The following is an 18,549-nucleotide window of genomic DNA, read 5'->3' on the forward strand; positions in this document are numbered from 1 at the left end:
CTCGTGGATACTAGTCGGATTCGTTTCCGCTGTGCTACAGTGGGAACACCCGAAAACATTTTTCAATAGGTTGAGTTCCTGATTTTCATGTAAACACATCTTTTTCAAAGAAGAGCAGTGCCTCTGAAGGCCCTGAATCGTTGTGCTGAATCCTTGCTCTGGCTGACCCTGATCAGGGCCACCTTTACTCAGGCATGGATGAGACTTTCCTTAGCCAGTCTTTCTGTCGTTGCAGCTCTTTGAGAGGAAGTGCTATTGAGGACCTTTATGAAAGAATTTTCTCTTATTTCAAGAAAATTATTTCCTCCTTTTTCTGTTTTAAGGGTGATTCTTTAAAAATGCAACGTGGCTTGGAAGTAGAAGTGAATTTGGTGTTAAAAGATTTTACACAGCTATAGTGGCATTTCCCAATGAGAGCTCAAAAAATTCTTGTAGAATGGTATTTAATTCATTCAATTATGTATTGTTTTGTTGCTAGGTTGCCTGATGCTTCTATAAAATAGTAGACAAGCATATGTTGAACCTAAGAGTAGAAATGACACAGATCCGGTGCTTTTCCTGGATTGAATAAGCTTCTGTGAGAGACAGCCAGGATCTAGGATGCAATTCCTCCTTAAATGTTGCAAACCATTATAATCCTGACATTTTCCTCTTGAATTGTTTTTTCCTTCTGTTTTTAACAACATTCATATAAATATACACAAAATCAAGGTAGTATTGCTGAGAAAACTTGAACATAAATAGTTTTAGTGAGAACCCCACCACTCTGCATGTCATGTCAGAGGATTATGATTTCTGAAGTGGCAGATTTGCAATAACCATGCCAGTAGAAGCCACTGAGACCATCTTGCACAGACAGCAAAATGTTTCATTGTCACTGTGCCATAACCTCACCTCAAAGTTGACATTTTCAAAAGCTTCCAGGGCCTCTAAACGGTTGCCGTCTTCTTTTTCCAAACAATCAGTCATATCTCGGCACCACATGATTTGAGAAACGGTCAGGATCACCTGCGTGGAGACACCTTCCTTCAGTGTGTGACGCATCTCAGCAAAACAGGATTTGCAAGGAGGGGAAATTTAAGGAGGGCAAGCTACCTGAGAAGGGTGGCCGGCAATCACCCATTCCGTCCTCAGTTTCCCTAGATAGTCAGCAATGGCGGCTTTGCACAGGCGCCGCAGAGATGTGAACATGGCTTCCTCCACTTTGCCCAGCCATTCCTCCACGTTGCCACGGGCCTTGAGGCCTTTCCCCAGGCTAACCTGGAAGGTAATTGGAGCAGGGGTAACGTGGTTCCTGGAGGCTGCACATCCTCTCTACTTCCCTAACAGAACCTTGGGTGGGGGAAACATGAGCTTGACCACAAATACTAGAACTTTCTTTTTTTCTTTTTCTTTTTTTGTCTTTTTAGGGCCACACCTGTGACATATGGAAGTTCCTAGGCTAGGGGTCAAATTGAAGCTACAGCTGCGAGCCTACACCACAGGCCACAGCAACGCCAGATCTGAGCTGCGTCTGCGACCCACACCACTGCTCATGGCAACATTGGATCCTTAACCCACTGAGCGAGGCCAGGGATCGAACCCACATCCTCCTGGATGCTAGTCAGGTGCATTACCGCTGAGCCATGACAGGAACTCCCTAGAACTTTCTATTGGCATCCCCCACTACAGCTCTCTCAACTCACCTGTGCTCAGTGCTCTATTTCACCGCTTCCCTTTGGTACCAACTCCTGGAAGGTGGAGTGTATGTGCACTACATGAATCCCTCCACTTTCTTTTCCTACTTGCTGCCATCTGAATTTTTTACTTCAAACACATCTCTAAACCTATACAGGCCATTAAGGTGAGCAATATTCTCCCAATTGTCCAGTCCAACTGACACTTTTCAGCTCTTCTCCTCTGTATTTCTTGGACTTTCAATGACCTGACTACCCTGCTTGTCTGGGCTTCTACAACTATTCTTTTTTTTTTTTTTTTTTTTTTTGTCTTTTGTCTTTTTTTGTCTTTTTGTTGTTGTTGTTGTTGCTATTTCTTGGGCCGCTCTCGTGGCATATGGAGGTTCCCAGGCTAGGGGTCCAATCGGAGCTGTAGCCACCGGCCTACGCCAGAGCCACAGCAACGCGGGATCCGAGCCACCTCTGCAACCTACACCACAGCTCACGGCAACGCCGGATCATTAACCCACTGAGCAAGGGCAGGGATCGAACCCGCAACCTTATGGTTCCTAGTCGGATTCGTTAACCACTGCGCCACGACAGGAACTCCTCAACTATTCTTTTCTCTTCCCTTCAAATGCCCTGTTTCCCTGGACCCTAGCCTAGGTCTTCCTCTTTCTCTTCTTCAACACTAGAGATGAGCAAAATTCTATTGCAAGAGGATCAATTTAAGACAAGTAAAAATTTTTTGATTTATAATACTATATTTCTTTTAGGTGTACAGCATAGTGATTCAATACTATTAGAGATTAAACTCCATTGATAGTTATAAAATATTAGCTAGATTCCTTATGCTGTATATATATCTTTGCAGCTTATTTATTTTATTCAGAGTAGTTTGTACCTCTTAATCCCCTATCCCTATTTTGTCTTTCCCTACTCCCTGCTCCCCACTGGTAACTACTAGTTTGCTCTCTACATCTGTGAATCTGTTTCTATTTTGTTATATTAACTTGTATTGTTCTTTAGATTCCATGTATAAGTGCTAGCACAGAGTATTTCTCTATTTGACTTATTTAAATATGCATAATACCCCCCAGGTCCATCTATGTTGTTGCAAATGGCATTATTTCATTCTTTTTATTTATTTACTTATTTACTTATTTATTTACTTATTTTTATTTTTTCAGGGCTGTACTGTGGCATATGGAGGGTCCCAGGCTAGGGATCAAATCGGAGCTCTAGCTGCTGGTCTATGCCACAGCCACAGCAATGCCAGATCCAAGCTGTGTCTGCAACCTACACCACAGCTTACTGCAATACTGGATCCTTAACCCACTGTCAAAGACCAGAGATCAAATATGCATCCTCATGGATGCCAGTCAGATTCATTTCTGCTAAGTCATGACAGAAATTCCTTTATCATTCTTTTTAATGGCTGAGTAATATTCCATCGCATATATGTACCACATCTTCTTTATCTATTCATCTGCTAAAGGACACTTTGGTTGTTTCCATGTCTTGGCTACTATAAACAGTGCTGCTATGAACATTGGGGTACATGTATATGACAAGTGAAGTGTTTATGGGCCCCTGCCACTTACACCATTGTGTTATACCTGGACTGAAAGCTCTGGCATTTCCCTGCACAATTCCTCTATATGGAATGCTCTTCCTCCCATGTCTCCTCCTTATCTTTCTTGGCTGCCTGTAGGTGTGTGTCATTATCCCCTGTGAGGTCACTTGGGTCCCCATGATCTGCTAACACAGTCACTTGCATGGTATTCACCATACGCTAGGCACTGTGTAGTGCCCTGCAGACACCGCAGCCAAACAAGGACAACTTATACTTCATAGCCTCCACTGGGTACTGTTCTAAGTAACTGACATAGAGAAACATCTGAAAAACCCCTAGCAGTTCATTAATTGGGCACTATTACTAATCCTCATTTTACTGATGAGGTTAATGATTGGGAGTGAAATCCAGGTGGCTGGGCATAGAACCAGCTCTTAACCAGTCCACTCGCATGCCCCTTTTGGAGAATTACGACCTGGTTCCAGTTTTTTTCCATTCCATTCCCAAGAACAAAGCGCATGCCTCTGTTATTGCATTTACTGTAGGTGTTTCAACTGTTTGGCTAAGTTTCTACTAGACTCTGAACTCTTGGAGGGCAAGAATTTTTTCTTGGTTCTCCTTGATATTGCTGAGCCAGCAGAGTAACAGATCACAGTAGCACCTGACTGTATGTTTAGAGTGTCAATGAATAACCCTCTACCCTCAACCCCATGAGAGTAACAAAGTTTACCCATAAAGAATTATAAATAAAAACACCTTACCCTTTCTCCCTCAGGTGAGAGCATAGCTAAAATATCATTTGTGTAAACCTTTTCTGGCTCTGCATCTATAACAGGAATTTTGCTCTCAGTTGGAGGCATGAGAGCAAATTCGAGCTTTGAAATGGAGTCAAAGCATTTCCTTAAGTGCGGCTGCACAGCTTGGGGGTTTCGTGTCTGGGCCAAAATCTCCAGAAGTTCATCATTTGACAAGAAGTAAAATCTGGATTAAAGAAAATATGTAAAATGTAACTTGGAGCAAAGCCTTATATAGATATGAGAGATAAATCCCTTAGCCCCATCTCTTCCCCATACCCCGATTTCCTGGACCTCCAACCTACTGCTCTGGGTTTCTGGGGAGGCCACGTGTTTTTAACTATGATTGTTATGAAGCTTAGTGCAGATGCATCTCAAACCTCTAGAATTAATGCCTTATACCTAAAAGGTAGATATTTTTCAGAAAAATCGCAAAAATGGTAGCACTTGCTATAATACTGATTTTGTTTCATGTCTACTTCTCAGCTTTTGAACTCCTAGAGTGAAGGTGCATTATTTGTTTTTCCAAGAATATAGCCTTGTACCTCATGCATGCCTGATATTCAATACATAATTTATTGAATAGATGCATGGGTAGTTGTGGAAACCTCATCTGTTTTTACAAATACACAGCTGTGGGCCATGCTGGTGTGATTATGCATGAGATTTTCTTAGATCCTGCCCTACAGAGCCATGTGGAGGCATAAAGATACCCTATGAAAAAAAACTGGAGAAGGGGCACACCTGGATGCCCGGGGATGAAAGACAGGGATGAAGATCTGTCTGGAGAAGGTATTTCAGTTCATAGAGGAAGATGCCTATTTGAATCCCTCAAGACTGGAGGGATCCTAATGAGCTCCTGGGAGGCTCCCCTGTGGAGAGAAGGGGCCAGATGGGTACCAGCCATGTCAGCCTTCTCCTCTCACCTTGCCTCTCCCTGCTTTCCTTCCCAAAGCCGGAGACCTCAGAAACCTAATAGGAAGTCGGGAGGGTTGACCACTACTCATCCTCATCATCACTAAAGCCTTCAGCCCTGCAACAGGCTTGGGCCAGAGAAGGGGGAGGTTTTAACTCTGAAAAAAGTTTAGAGTTTTGATAATTACAGATTATTTACTGGGCTAAAGAGATTATTTTTTTTTTGCATTATTATTTGAGAATGACCAGAAAATACATGAGACCTGCTCAAGATTTTTTTTCCCGGGGGGAGGAAGAAACTAGCCCCAGCAGAAAACACAGAAGCTCTCATTAGAGATAAAGATATTTGGGTTGTACTCCATCAGTCATCCTTCTTTGAAATGCTAGATACAGTAATAATTAATTTGTCCTCCTTCTTATTTGATAATGAAACATGTAAATGTCAAGATTGGACCTTGAGCCCTGTGAAAGCAGCAAAAGTGTTGTGTTCATTTCTTGCCCCCAGGACCTAACTTGCCCCGTGGCTCATAGCAGGTCTTCATTAAGGTTTGGAGCGTGACATCAATGCAGCAAGAGCCTCCTGATATTAAACACTGCAGACCTAGTGGATGGAATTCTAAACAAAAGGAAAAATAAAAGCTGATACTTTTTGGTGTTCAATATTATCAAAGGTAAATCTGTGTCCAGGTTTCTTTAATGAGCAAAATTCAACATGCAAAGAACCAGGAAAACCTAACTAGCTCTCAAGAAATAAGAAAAAAGACACCAACCCAGATGACCCAAATGTTGGAATTATCAGAAAAACTTTTTAAATCAGTGTTTGCAATCATGATACCAAAAGAGAAAGCAAGTGCTTTTGAAACAAATGCAAAAACAGCAATGCTCAGCAAAGAAAAACAAACTATTTCTAAAAATGGAAATTTAGTTGTACAGAAAAATACAATAATGGAAATTAGAAATTCACTGGAGAGCCCAATAGTAGAATGGATATGTCAGAGGACAGAGTCAATGAACCTGAAGACAGATCAACAGAAATATTTCAATCTAAAAAACAGAAAGAAAAAAGAACAGGGATAAAAATGAGCAGAGTCATAAAGACCTATGAGACAATATCAAAAGATTTAGGGAGTTCCCGTTGTGGCGCAGTGGTTAACGAATCCGACTAGGAACCATGAGGTTGCGGGTTCGGTCCCTGCCCTTGCTCAGTGGGTTAATGATCTGGCGTTGCTGTGAGCTGTGGTGTAGGTTGCAGACGCGGCTCGGATCCCGCGTTGCTGTGGCTCTGGCGTAGGCCGGTGGCTACAGCTCCGATGAGACCCCTAGCCTGGGAACCTCCATATGCCACGGGAGCGGCCCAAGAAATAGCAACAACAACAACAACAACAACAACAACAACAACAACAACAACAAAAGACAAAAAAAAAAAAAAAAAAAAAAAAAGATATAATATTCATGTTATATGACTCAGGAGGAGAAGAGAGGTACAGAAAAATATTTAAAGAATGGCTAAAAATTTCCCGAATACGGTGGAAAAAGGTAAATTTACAGATTTAAGGACCTCAGTGAATGCCAAACAAAATGAACTAAAAGCAAAAAATAAACTAAATTAATGAAAGCCAGAAGATAGGGAGACAACATTTTTAAAGTACTGGAAGAAAAATACTGCCAAGTTAAATGTATAGAAAATGTACTTTAGAAATGAAAGTGATTTAAAGACATTCTGCAATGAAAGAAAACTAAGAGAACTTGTTGCCAATAGACCTGCTTTAAATGAAATGCAACAGAAATTGAAAAATTGGTCATATAATTCACATAGATATTAAACAAACAACAACAAAGCAGTGTACAGATTTTCTCTGGCCTAGGGAGACACAAGTTGGAACCACTGATTTAATAAACAATAGGCACGTTCCAAACTTCAGCTGCTTCTATTGTTTCCCATGTTGCATGAATGCCATTTTAGTAAGATTGGCGTACATTCTTTCAAGCCCAACCAGTTCTATTAAACTCAATCAAATCTTCCAGATCTTCAGATCACCACCTCTCAGTCAAATAACCCACATAAGCACCTGACCTTGGCTGACTCAAGTGTTCTTCCTAGGAACAGACCTGCAGAGTCATTTCCTTAACCACTCACAGGAAAAATCCATGAAAGAGGAACAATTCAGTGATGCTCTCTGTGTTACGGTACAATGCGCCCTAGTGACTGAAGTTAGGGGTCATACAGAATTATGACGTAATGGTGTATATACATGACTCTCCACCTGTTAACCAGGAGCTCCATTAGACCAGGGATCTGACCTTTTCTTTGTATCTTTACCACTCTCAGCAAAACATTTGGTGTGTTTTTTAGAATGAGGGGATGAGCAAAACTTTCATTTGGAATTTCTGAAATGACCTCAGGCAATTTCTACAGTGATACACTCAAGCCATCAGTTAACCTAAAGAGGCCAGCTCAGGCAACATGGGTCTCTAGCTTTTTACACACGCACACCTGTGGACACACTCACACATGCAGAGACACACATACACACCCAGCAGTGGAACAATGCTGTGATCAAGAATCCTTGTAGGAGTTCCTGTTGTGGCTCAGGCAGTAACGAACCCAACTGGCATCCATGAGGATGTCAGTCCGATCCCTGGCCTCCCTCAGTGGGTTCAGGATCTGGCATTGCTGTGACCTATGGTGTAGGTTGCAGATGTGGTTCTGATCCCACGTTGCTGTGGCTGTGGCATAGGGTGGCAGCTGCAGCTCTAATTCAACCCCTGGCCTGGGAACCTCCATATGTCACAGGTGCAGCCCTAAAGAAAAAAAAAAAATCATTCTAGCACCTTGCATACTTAGCCACTTAAACTTTCATCAAATTTTGTATCTTTATCACTGAGATTTATACTCCCCAGTAAAGATATTAGCTTTCATCTTTCAAATATCTTTCACCTTTCTCTCTCTGGTTCCCTGATGTTTTCAGACTATAGTTTGTTTTTAAGTATAGGCTTAAAAATTAATGGATACTCTTAACTACTAATATCAGAGGTAGCTTTATAAACTTACCTTGGAAAGATAACTCTTTTTGATTCTAAATATGCCTCTAGACACTTCTGAATTTGGTCAAGTAATGCATTATTATTTTGAAAAGTCTCCAGAAGTCCTAGTCATTGAAAAAAAAAAGTATTGGTAAAATTGTGTTACAATAAATAGAGAATACATATACTAAATGGAAATAAAATGATATTAACCTCTTTAAAATCTTTGGTTTTATTTGGTAAAAGAATAGACCAATAAAATATGGGGAGGTTGGTTAAGAATGTTAACAATCAAGTGAATGATAAATAGAGTCTTTGCCAGTTCTGAAGTTTGGGAACGCTAGCTGGGAAGTATAATGGGGCTTCAGTTGTATTAGTGATTTCTCTTTATTATGATGGGCAGTATATACACAGATAGGTGTCTGTGTTACCATTCTAGATTTCATATTATTGGATTTTGTGTGTGTGGATCTCTGAACAAAATCTCATAGCAGTAGTAAGTATAATTGTCTTTCTACTTCTCCCAACTCCTGCCACTCTGTCAAATTGGGCTGTTTGACTCATTCTGGGAAGGGGTGGTTTTAGGAATAGTTGTAGCTCTATTTGTCATTCACTTGTTTTTCATTGTAGTTAGACTCCTCATCTGAAACATAAGTGGTAAACATATTAAACTGTGTATTTCTTGACTTGAAATTGTTTATTTATTATTTCTATTTTTGTTAAGATAAACACTGTTGTTATGAACATCATCCATGTTTTCTGGTACTTCTCTAAATATGTGTGAGTGTGTGTGTGTGTGTACACATGCCTAGGAGAGGAGTTGATGTGTTACAGGGGTATGCTCACTTCAAATTTACTGGAAAATGCCAAGATATTTTAAGTGTTTGTACTATTCTGCATGCCTACAAGAAGTGTCTGAAAATGTCCATTGCTCTAAATCACTGTCAATGTTTAAGACTGTAAACTTTAAAAAAATATTTTCCAATCTATTGGGTATAAAAAAAAAAAGAATGTTGACAATCATCTTTATTAATTTTGTTATTTTACACAGTTGAATAAGTATTTATTTACTTACTTTTAAATTATTTTCTATCTTGAACATTTATTACTTGTGTTTTTTGTTTTTTGTTTTTATTTTTTTTTCTTTTATTGGCTTCCCCTTGGCATATGGAGTTTCCAGGACAGGGATCAGATCCGAGCAACAGTTGCAACCTATGTCACAGCTGTGGCTATGCCAGATCCTTTAACTCACTGCACCAGGGCCAGGAACTGAACCTGCGTCCTGATGCTGCAGAGAGGCCACCAATCCCATTGCGCCACAGTGGAAACTCCTGAACAAGCATTTAATTTGAAACCTTTTTTTCTGGCCTCCTCCACTTTGAGAGGCTTAAGGTGCTACCAACCAGAGTCAAAGGATTGCCTTCGCTTTGACCCTCTAAACAAAGGCATTCACTAAAACATTCCACATTCTCTGTCACTTTCTTATTTATGTCTTGTTTCCTCTGCATCTTTAGATGCTGAAATTGTGGCAACAGAATCCTACCTCTTTATCACTAAATTTTAGAGTCTCAAGGGAACCTCACGTCTCATGTGACATTGCCATTTTGGTGCTTGTCACAGCGCCTGGCTTCCTCACCTGCCCAAGAATCAAATCCATTCTTTTTCACGGCCTCCAAGGCTCTGTGTGGTCAATGGCCCAATCCAATCCCCAATCCCTGACCCAGGCATGCTCCCCTCTGCAGCCTCACTCCTAAGCTCTCTGCCGTGCGCTGTGCTCCACTCCACTCCGGTTCCTTGCAGACCGTGACGCTTGTCAAGTATATTCTCACTACACAGTCTCGGCCTTTGTTCTCTCTGCCTTTAGCAGGCATCCCTTAGATCCATATGCATAGTCCATTCCCTCATTCATACAGACTTCTACTCAAAAGGCACTTGATTCAAAAATCCTTCTCTCTCTCTCTCTCTCTCACCACACACACACACACACACACACACACACGGCAGTCTCTAGTCCCTTTGCCCTGATTACTTTTCTTCACAACTTTATCATCACTTAAAATGATATATACAGGTTCACACTTCTTTATCTGAAACCCCTAGAACCAAATGTGTTTTGGAATTTATTTTTATTTCAAAAGCTATACAACAAAAGTCTAGCAGGGACTGGGGCAGCACTCTGTAATAAAACACACTCATATTTCTGCAGCAAAAGGTTTGAATGTGCACAGTCAGTGGATGCAGTCAGCAGGAAAAAGGTCTCTCAGGTATGTCCATGTCCCAGTCCCCAGAACCTGAGAATATGCTAGCTTTTATGGAAAAAGCCATCTGGCAGGTGTGATTGAGGATTACAGGCTGGGGAGATTACCGTGGAAAATGCAGTGGGCCCAGAATATTCATAGGGGTCTTTATTTATAAGAGGGAGACAAGGAGATGCCATGACAGTAGACTGGAGGGATGCAGTTGTGGCTGGCAGGGGACCAAGAACCAAGGATGTGGGCAGCTTCTTGAAGCCCCGAGGCATTAACATTTTCATCTCATACCGTATAGCTTCTCCTTTCTGTTTCTGTTTTACATAAGAGTCTCTGAGCAAGAAGCACAGCCCAGCAGGCTGCCTCTGTTGGACCAGGAAGCTCTCTAGAGGAATCACCAGGACAAGCCATGCACGGCCATTGGCAGAACAGCAGTCGATCCTGCTGAGGCTTTGATACAAAGCATGAAGTTCTATCACCATGTATGTGCACCCTGAAAGATTTTGATTCTGCATCCCTAGAAACAGAACTTATTAAAATGCATTTCAACCTTGAGATTGGAACTACCATTAGCGGTAATAACTATAAGTGGTTTTAATGAATTAAAAATAAGCGGTGGAAATTTTTATGGTTGTAAGTCTACAACTGCTTTAGTAGAATGGGGCAACTGAATGTAAAAGTATGTCTTGTAGCCCAAGCTGTGAGATGAAAGCATCACTGATACCCTGGGGCAGCACCCCTCTCCAATTCCAAAAACAACAAAAGCAGCAGATTCTTCTGTGGAAAACTATAAACTGAGCTGAGAAATGAGGATTAAAAAGATAATAATGATAATGATAATAACCACAGTGTTCCAGTTCACACTGCCTAGCAAGTGTCAAATGTACCACAACTATTCCTGGTCACTGATGCTCACTAGAATCAAGGGTTGAATGAAGCACATACGATTAGACTCCTAGAAGTGATGAACGTTTTAGACGATTATAACAGTTTTTGCTTGTGCCTTTTTTCATTATGCATCATGTAAACAACTACTTTCTCCTAGTTTATATTTTATTTTTGATTGAGATATTGCATGTATTTATTCATTTTTCCATATATCACAGTGTGCACATGCCAGTCCCGAACCCCCAGTCCATCCTTCCCCACCACCTCTCCCCCTTTGGTAACCACAGGTTTGTTTTCAAAGTCTGTGAGTCTGTTTCTGTTCTGCAAATAAGTTCATTTGCATCTTTTTAAAAGTCACATGTAAATGAGGTTTGATGTTTGATGTTTGTCTTCCACTGTCTAACTTCACTTAGTATGATCATCTCTTTGTGCTTTTTGTACCTGGTTGGGTCGCTGCTCGGAGAGCGTTCGGCAGTCGGTTCACCTTCCTCATGATCTCCTTCCAGGACTTATCCACCTGAAGGAACATCTTGGCCTCTGCAGGCAACTGCCTCTGAATATCTGGAGCATTAAATATACTTTCTAGGTAGAGCCAGTTTCTCTGGCAGTTCAGCCACTCTTCCTAGGAAGAAAAATAGGGACATTACCCGATTTTTTTTTTTTTTACCCCAAGTGGAAAACACACAGTTATATTAAAAATAATTACATGGGGATTCACAGTATCATTTTCCTTCTGGCAGCTTCTCACAGGTCCTTTGAAATGAAACGCGTTTAAAGGGTCCAAGACTCATCTCAGCCTAATTTCAACCCATTTTATAGAGTAGAGTTATACTGATTCTACCACCATGTGGTGACCAGGATGGACCCAGCGAAAGAGGATGAAAATGTCCAGGGGAGACATTCTAGGGGGAGGCAAGATGCTTAAAGAAATATGAAGGGTTGGGAAGTGGTAAGTTTCATGACTATTTCCAAATATAAAAAAGGTGATCAAGAAAGGGTTTTTTTTTTTAGTCTCAATTATGTCTATATTTTTCTGTCTTCTTTTTTTAAAGAAGAATTATGATGAATTTTCATCAATCGAAAAAAGTAAAACCTGTTGGTGATAGAACATGTGGCAAATACTGAAGACAGGGAAGACGAAGAAAATCATGCATTACCTCTCTTCTTAGAAATAATCACTGTTAATCAAAGAAACCAGAAACACGGGGTGATCTAAAGGCTGCAGACCTCCTCCTCCCTCTGGGCCTCCTACCCTGTGTGCAGGCAGAGATGCAGGCAGAGATCCAGGCAGGGGCTTCTCACTTTTCATTCTAGATTTGGGGCCATGCCTAAGCCTTAATGTCACAACCATTCCCTGGTTTGTTTCAGGTCTCTCATGCTGTCTATACAGTTAATTCTCCATAGGGTCCATCCCTACTCTCCAGCAGTGCTTCTTCCTTTAAGGATTCACTAAGAAAACATGTCCTTTTCTTTGATCTGCCGTCCCTTCCTTCATAGGGCTCAGCCATCAGTACAGAAGGCTGGACAGGGGTCAGATTATTGAAGAGGATGGATTCCTGAAAAAAAGATCTCCATGAGAACAAACTGTTTTTTCTTACGCAGAACCTTTATTATTTCACAGATACCATGAGAACGTAGAGAAACCTCAACATAATTAAATCAAGTGGAAGTTTAAGAAAGAGACTGATGGGAATAAAGTCAGAACCAAGTAAGTGGGTTCTTAGTTTTATTGTGGGATAATATGAGGTAGAACAAAGCAAGAGGAGGTGTGCGTGACAGGAAGGGCACTAAGGAGACTTCAAGAAACAGTGAGTATTTGCCCAGTAAATATAAGCTTGCTGTGGCAAGACTCTTAAGGTGGCCCCCAACATCTGGTCTTCATTCCTTTGTGTGATCCACTCCCCTTGATCATGGGGGCACCTGGGACTGGCTTCTACATGGAGAGCTGGGCAAAGGCAGCAAGAGGGACACAACTGCGTGTACCGTGCATGAAGCTGTCACCTTCATCTCACCAGGGGACTTTCTCTTCCTGCTAGATCGATGGCGTGATCTAATTGAAGAAGTCCACAAGGAAGAACACTGGGCAACATAGAGGAGCTGAGGATGCTTCCAGCTGACAGCCAGTGAGAAGATGAAGCCCTGGTCCCGGAATTGCCAGAAAATGATTTCGGCCAACATTCTCCCTTAGTTGAACCTCTGAGGAGAACCCAGTCCTGTCCCACATCTTTTTTTTTTTTTTTGTCTTTTGTCTTTTGCCTTTTTAGGGCTGCACTCGTGGCCTATGGAGGTTCCCAGGCTAGAGGTCGCATGCAAGCTGTAAGTGCCAGCCTACACCACAGCCACAGCAATGTGAGATCTGAGCCACATCTGTGACCTACACCATAGCTCACGGCAACTTCAGATCCTTAACCCACTGAGTGAGGCCAGGGATCGAACCCGTACTCTCATGGACACTACTTGGGTTCGTTAACCACTGAGCCACTATGGGAACTCCCTGTTCCACATATTGATTGACCCCTTGTGAGACCCTAAGTGGGAAGGAGACTGAATTAAGCCATGCCTGAACTGACTCACAGAAACTATGGGATAATAAATGTGTATATTTATTCTCTCATATTTACTGACTGTGCTCATGGCATGTAGAATTTCCCCAGGATCAAAAACGTGCCAGAGCAGCAACCTGAGCCACAGCAGTGACAACACTGATCCTTAACCCGCTGAGCCAGGGAACTCCACATGTATATTGTTTTATACCACTAAGTTTGTGGTATTTTGTTTTATACAAATAATAACTAACATGGAGTTCCTGTCGTGGCTCAGTGGTTAACGAATCCGACTAGGAACCATGAGGTTGCGGGTTTGATCCCTGGCCTTGCTCAGTGGGTTAAGGATCCGGCATTGCCATGAGCTGTGGTGTAGGTTGCAGACGCAGCTCCGATCCCATGTTGCTGTGGCTGTGGCATAGGCCGGTGACTATAGCTCCGATTTGACCCCTAGCCTGGGAACCTCCATATGCTGTGGGAGCAGCCCAAGAAATGGCAAAAAGACAAAAAAAAAAAAAGAAAGAAAAAGAAATAATAACTAACCCAAGGGAGATGGAATAATCTCAATCTATTTGCAGTTTCCTTACCTTCTGAGCATAATTCAATGTCAATAACTAAATATTATGCCTAAACTATATAATATTGAGGTGACCGAGCACATAATTTCTAAGGTCCTATGGCTTTCCAATTCTGAGTCTGTGAAATGAAATTATCCTTACTCACCAGTGTTTGATTAAACAAAGCGAGTTGTTTCTGCCAGTCATCCACTCGAGTTTTCAGTGGACCAACGTAACGTGATGAGGCTATGGTAGCAATGTTGATGGTGCTGTCGTCAAGTAGGACCTTTAAGGAAAGGTGAAGAAAACATATGCAATGGGCCATGCAGTGAACCTGCATCCTCATGGACATTAGTTAGGTTCGTTACCACTGAGACACAACAGGAACTCTGATAATTACAGATATTGAATCCCAACAGTCCATTTAAAAGCCAACTTTTTGAGTGAATGGCTTGGTCCCACCTACTGTTTCCAACCCATCCACTTCCCCGCCTCCTCCTCTTCATGAAGGCTTAAAACCCACTCTGATATTCTCTCAAATGAACCAAGTAACTTTAGATTGTTCAACCCTGGCTATTTCTGTAATTATTAAGGGCACATGTTTAGCTCAACCCTCCTCTCCTCTCTCCCCCTACAAGGTATCTGGTACCTTCTTCATACCATTTGGTCTTTATATCTCACTACTCAAAACTTGAAAAATTAGGTATCATCTCCATCCAATGAAACGTCACTTTCCCTCAATCGTCTTGAGGAAGAAGGAAACTGAACTCATTCATGTCAAGCTCTGAATGATTAGAGACATTTTCCTCTATCTCCCTCTCCCGCTCCACCTCTTCACACCACAGCATCCCTCAGGGGATGCGTACATTTAAAAAATGTGTCTGCTCACTATTCACAATAGCCAAGACATGGAAACAACCTAAATGTCCATTGATAGATGAATGGATTAGAAGATGTGGTATATACACACAATGGAATACTACTCAGGCATAAAAAGGACAGAATAATGCCATTTGCAGCAACATAGCTGCAGCTCAAGATTCTCATACTAAGTGAAGTGAGTCACAAAGAGAAAGACAAATACCATATGATATCACTTATATGTGGAATCTAAAATATGGCACAAATGATCCTATCCACAAAACAGAAACAGATGGTGGACATGGAGAGCAGACTTGTGTTTGCCAGAGGGAGGTGGGAGAGAGGGTGATGGATGGGGAGTTTGGGGTTGGTAGATACAAACTATTACATTTAGAACAAATAAGTAATGGGGTCCTACTGTACAGCACAGGGAACTGTGTCCAGTCTCTTGGGTTAGAACATGATGGAAGACAGTTTGAAAAAAAAAAAAGAACGTGCATATATATATATATGTTTATATGTTTGTGTGTGTGTATATATGGGGGTGGGGTGGATCGTTTTGCTGTACAGTAGAAATTGAAGGGCCATTGTAAATCAACTACACTTTAATAAAAAAATTTTTTTAAATGTATCTGCTAATCTAAAGGATTTTATTTATTTATTTATTTGGCCATGCCTACAACATGTTGAAGTTCCCAGGGCAGGGATCAAACTTACTCCACAGCAGTGACCCAAGCCACTGCACTGACATCTGCTGGATCCTTAACCCGCTGAGCCACAACAGAATACCTAAAGGATTTTAGATGTTCTATTTAAATCGTAAACTTCTTGAGAGCAGAAGCCCCATCACCTTATATCACTTTGCCTCATACTGACTGATTTTCATCTTGGGTATGCTCTACCCTCCACTGCCTAGAGTGATGTCTGCTCTTCCTCTTCCAACCTTTACCTGGTAAAGCCATTTCATCTCAAGTTCTGGTTTGAGTACACCCTGATAGGCAAACGGTGCTTTTTAAATTGAGCCAAAATCCCCAGATCTTTTGCTAAACAAACGTACCTTTGGATTTTAAGTCATTAAGAATTTTCCAAAAACATGGGTTAAATTATCTTCTTTTGTTGTTAACAGAGCATGACCATCTATCCACTCCTGGTCTCAAAAAATTCAAGGGGCTTTAGCTTCTTAGGGTGCTACAGACCTGAAACATTCAAGCTTCTTTGCCTCATTTAAATGGTTTGAAATGCCTTTCATTCTCATCTTTGTCTATCAAATCCTCTTACTTTTTAAGGTCCAGCATATCTTGGCTGGTCTAGAAAGGAATTTCTGACCACTTCAGCCATAACTGATCTCTTTGTTTTCCTAAATTCCTCAACAGTGAGTCATTAACGGTAAGATTATAACTTTCACATTTATATGCCATTTCTATTGCTTCGCTAAATATTTCCTGTACCAGCATTCATATCAATTAATCATACTCATATTTTGCTTTCCCAATTAGATTTTTCCCATTTAATAACTTTCACGTTTCAGTCCTACATCATAATCTCTCATAGAATATTTAGGACTATGTCTGGCAAGAACCTTTACCATAAGTTTTAGTAACCCAGTTACCCACCTGTATGTCATCAGTGCCACCCAGGATAAATACATCTTTGGAATCACGGTGAGGAAGAACGACAAATTCAGTTGTTTTCCAAGAATCCTCCACCTTAGAAACAGTTCAAGTCTTAAGATATCTAAATTCATTTGGTTTAGGTACTTTATAAATGCATGGGGAATGAAATAAGTGAAAACTCTGTAATTTTCCTAATCTCTTCCTGTCTTTAAAATTCTTAAAACCCTTTTCTTGGTTAGATGACACTGATTTGCTTAGTCTTATTGACTAGCACTAATACATATGAATAACTCGTGATACATTAATGCGTGTTCCCTCCCACTTTATACTTTAATTAAAAGGAAAAAAATTCTTTTGACACAGGTGACTGGCGGGTGTGCGTGTATTTTTAGAGTAAGGAGGTCAAATATCCTAAGTAGGGAAGTCTTCTCAATGTCTTTTTGAAGCATTTCATATAGACCTCTCTAGTATGTAGTTTGAAAGATAATGCATTTTGGCATAAGACCTCTTTTTTGGTATGTAGTTCTCTATATAATAAGCATGCAAATTTCAAACCCTGTTGCCCTCAAGTTCTTGTTGGGCTATAAGCTAAGCAGGAGAAGCTGTTTATAGAGGTGATAACAAAAATAATGACAATAAAAGTAAGGAAATAGCAGAAGGACAACTGAGAATGAGAGGGTAAAAGCTACAATGTTGAAAAAGCCATTTAGATAAAACAAAAGTTGATCTTCCTGTGGAATATGAAAACCTTTATATCCCTGATCTTAAGAATCCACATTTTTTTTTTCAGATTTACCTTTTTAAGAATTGTTTCTAAGGCAGCTTCTCCAGAAGCCTGTCCAGAAATGTCCTGGATTTCTTGGCCAAAGTCAAAAACATGCAACTCAGACAGCTTATCCAAGGTTAATGGAACGTCAAGGTCCACTAGGGTGGCATCAACTGTTTGCTCAATAGCTGCCCAATGTCTAGGCTTCAGAGTTGGGTTCCTCAGATCCATGATAACTGGAAGCTAGAAAACAAACACTCTCAGGAGCACCGTGCTTTTTATCTTAAAAGCATCCCAAGGCTTCTGGTTTCAATTTGGGCATGTAGAGAGCTGGAAAGAAAACCACTTACACTATTACAATGAATAAAAATCTAAACAAACTGCAAATTAATGACTTGTACTGAACCCATCAGAAAAGTGAAGTTGCAGGACAACCAGCTGACTCGAAATTTGGAGAGACACTGGAACCCACAGTTTTCTCCACACCGAGAAACAGGACCTGAGAATTTGCTTACCTAGGACAGATGGTTTGGGTTTCCATTTAGGCTGGTAGGAAGATTCAGTTAAATTTTAAAAATAAATTGCTGAGACTGAATGTAGGGTAGCATAAGAGTGTGAAGTCCCCGGGGGCTACAAATATAGAGGGGTTCATAGGGAAGCCTGGGAAGAATCCTAAGAAAGTCTCTGCCTTATGGTGCTGGCTGAAGGTGGGAAACAGCAGCTGCTACTGTAACTCTAACCAACCCATCTCTCCTATCTTCCCTATGGAACAAAAGACTTAATGTCAGGTAAAGGAACAACAAAAATTATCAGCTTACAGCACTGGTGCTAACTCACTGTAGATATCTGTATAAAACTGGAGAAACAGAATAGGAAAAAAAGCTTTACCCAGGGAGGAGGAACAGAAATTTATTCTAGGCTTATTACTATAGCTGGAGGAAGGGCAGGAACATTTTTGAAGGGCAGAATTCTGAGAGCAAGGAACACATAGTGCTTTGCTAGGACAGAGGCTTAATCAGAACATGAGGGAGTATCCTTCTCCCACCAGACTAGCAATTACTGAATGAAAATAGCAGTGGAATAGAGTGGAAAGCTGAAAGATACAGAT

The 18,549-nt window shown here is 41.0% G+C and overlaps 1 protein-coding gene and 1 long non-coding RNA gene across 15 annotated transcripts in view; both read right to left on the minus strand.

The window, feature by feature from the left end:
- The window catches only part of LOC146404708 (uncharacterized), a 618,617-nt gene that overhangs the window by 330,071 nt on the left and 269,997 nt on the right, over nt 1-18,549 (minus strand). The window lies entirely within an intron of this gene.
- Nucleotides 1-18,549, minus strand: part of DNAH6 (dynein axonemal heavy chain 6) — a 255,439-nt gene that overhangs the window by 156,950 nt on the left and 79,940 nt on the right. For 9 of the 13 annotated variants that reach the window (XR_014841541.1, XR_014841540.1, XR_014841539.1 and 6 more), the window contains 8 exons: nt 17,472-17,684; nt 16,676-16,768; nt 14,368-14,487; nt 11,543-11,723; nt 7,993-8,089; nt 3,993-4,212; nt 1,096-1,260; nt 895-1,008 (listed from right to left, as the gene is read on the minus strand). Coding sequence is in view for 9 of the 13 variants with exons in the window: in XM_021087308.2 (XP_020942967.2) it covers nt 895-1,008; nt 1,096-1,260; nt 3,993-4,212; nt 7,993-8,089; nt 11,543-11,723; nt 14,368-14,487; nt 16,676-16,768; nt 17,472-17,684 (1,203 nt within the window). In the remaining 4 variants the exon portion in view is untranslated. Of the gene's footprint in view, nt 1-894; nt 1,009-1,095; nt 1,261-3,992; nt 4,213-7,992; nt 8,090-11,542; nt 11,724-14,367; nt 14,488-16,675; nt 16,769-17,471; nt 17,685-18,549 lie in introns of those variants that run through there. The other 4 variants (XM_085018772.1, XM_085018771.1, XM_085018775.1 and 1 more) reach the window with 3 other exon arrangements.

Source organism: Sus scrofa, chromosome 3 (assembly GCF_054392235.1).
Source record: "Sus scrofa isolate SSC_HxYL_T2T_F1_AM1 chromosome 3, Sscrofa_HxYL_maternal_Yorkshire_Landrace_v2.0, whole genome shotgun sequence".
NCBI lineage: Eukaryota > Metazoa > Chordata > Mammalia > Artiodactyla > Suidae > Sus > Sus scrofa.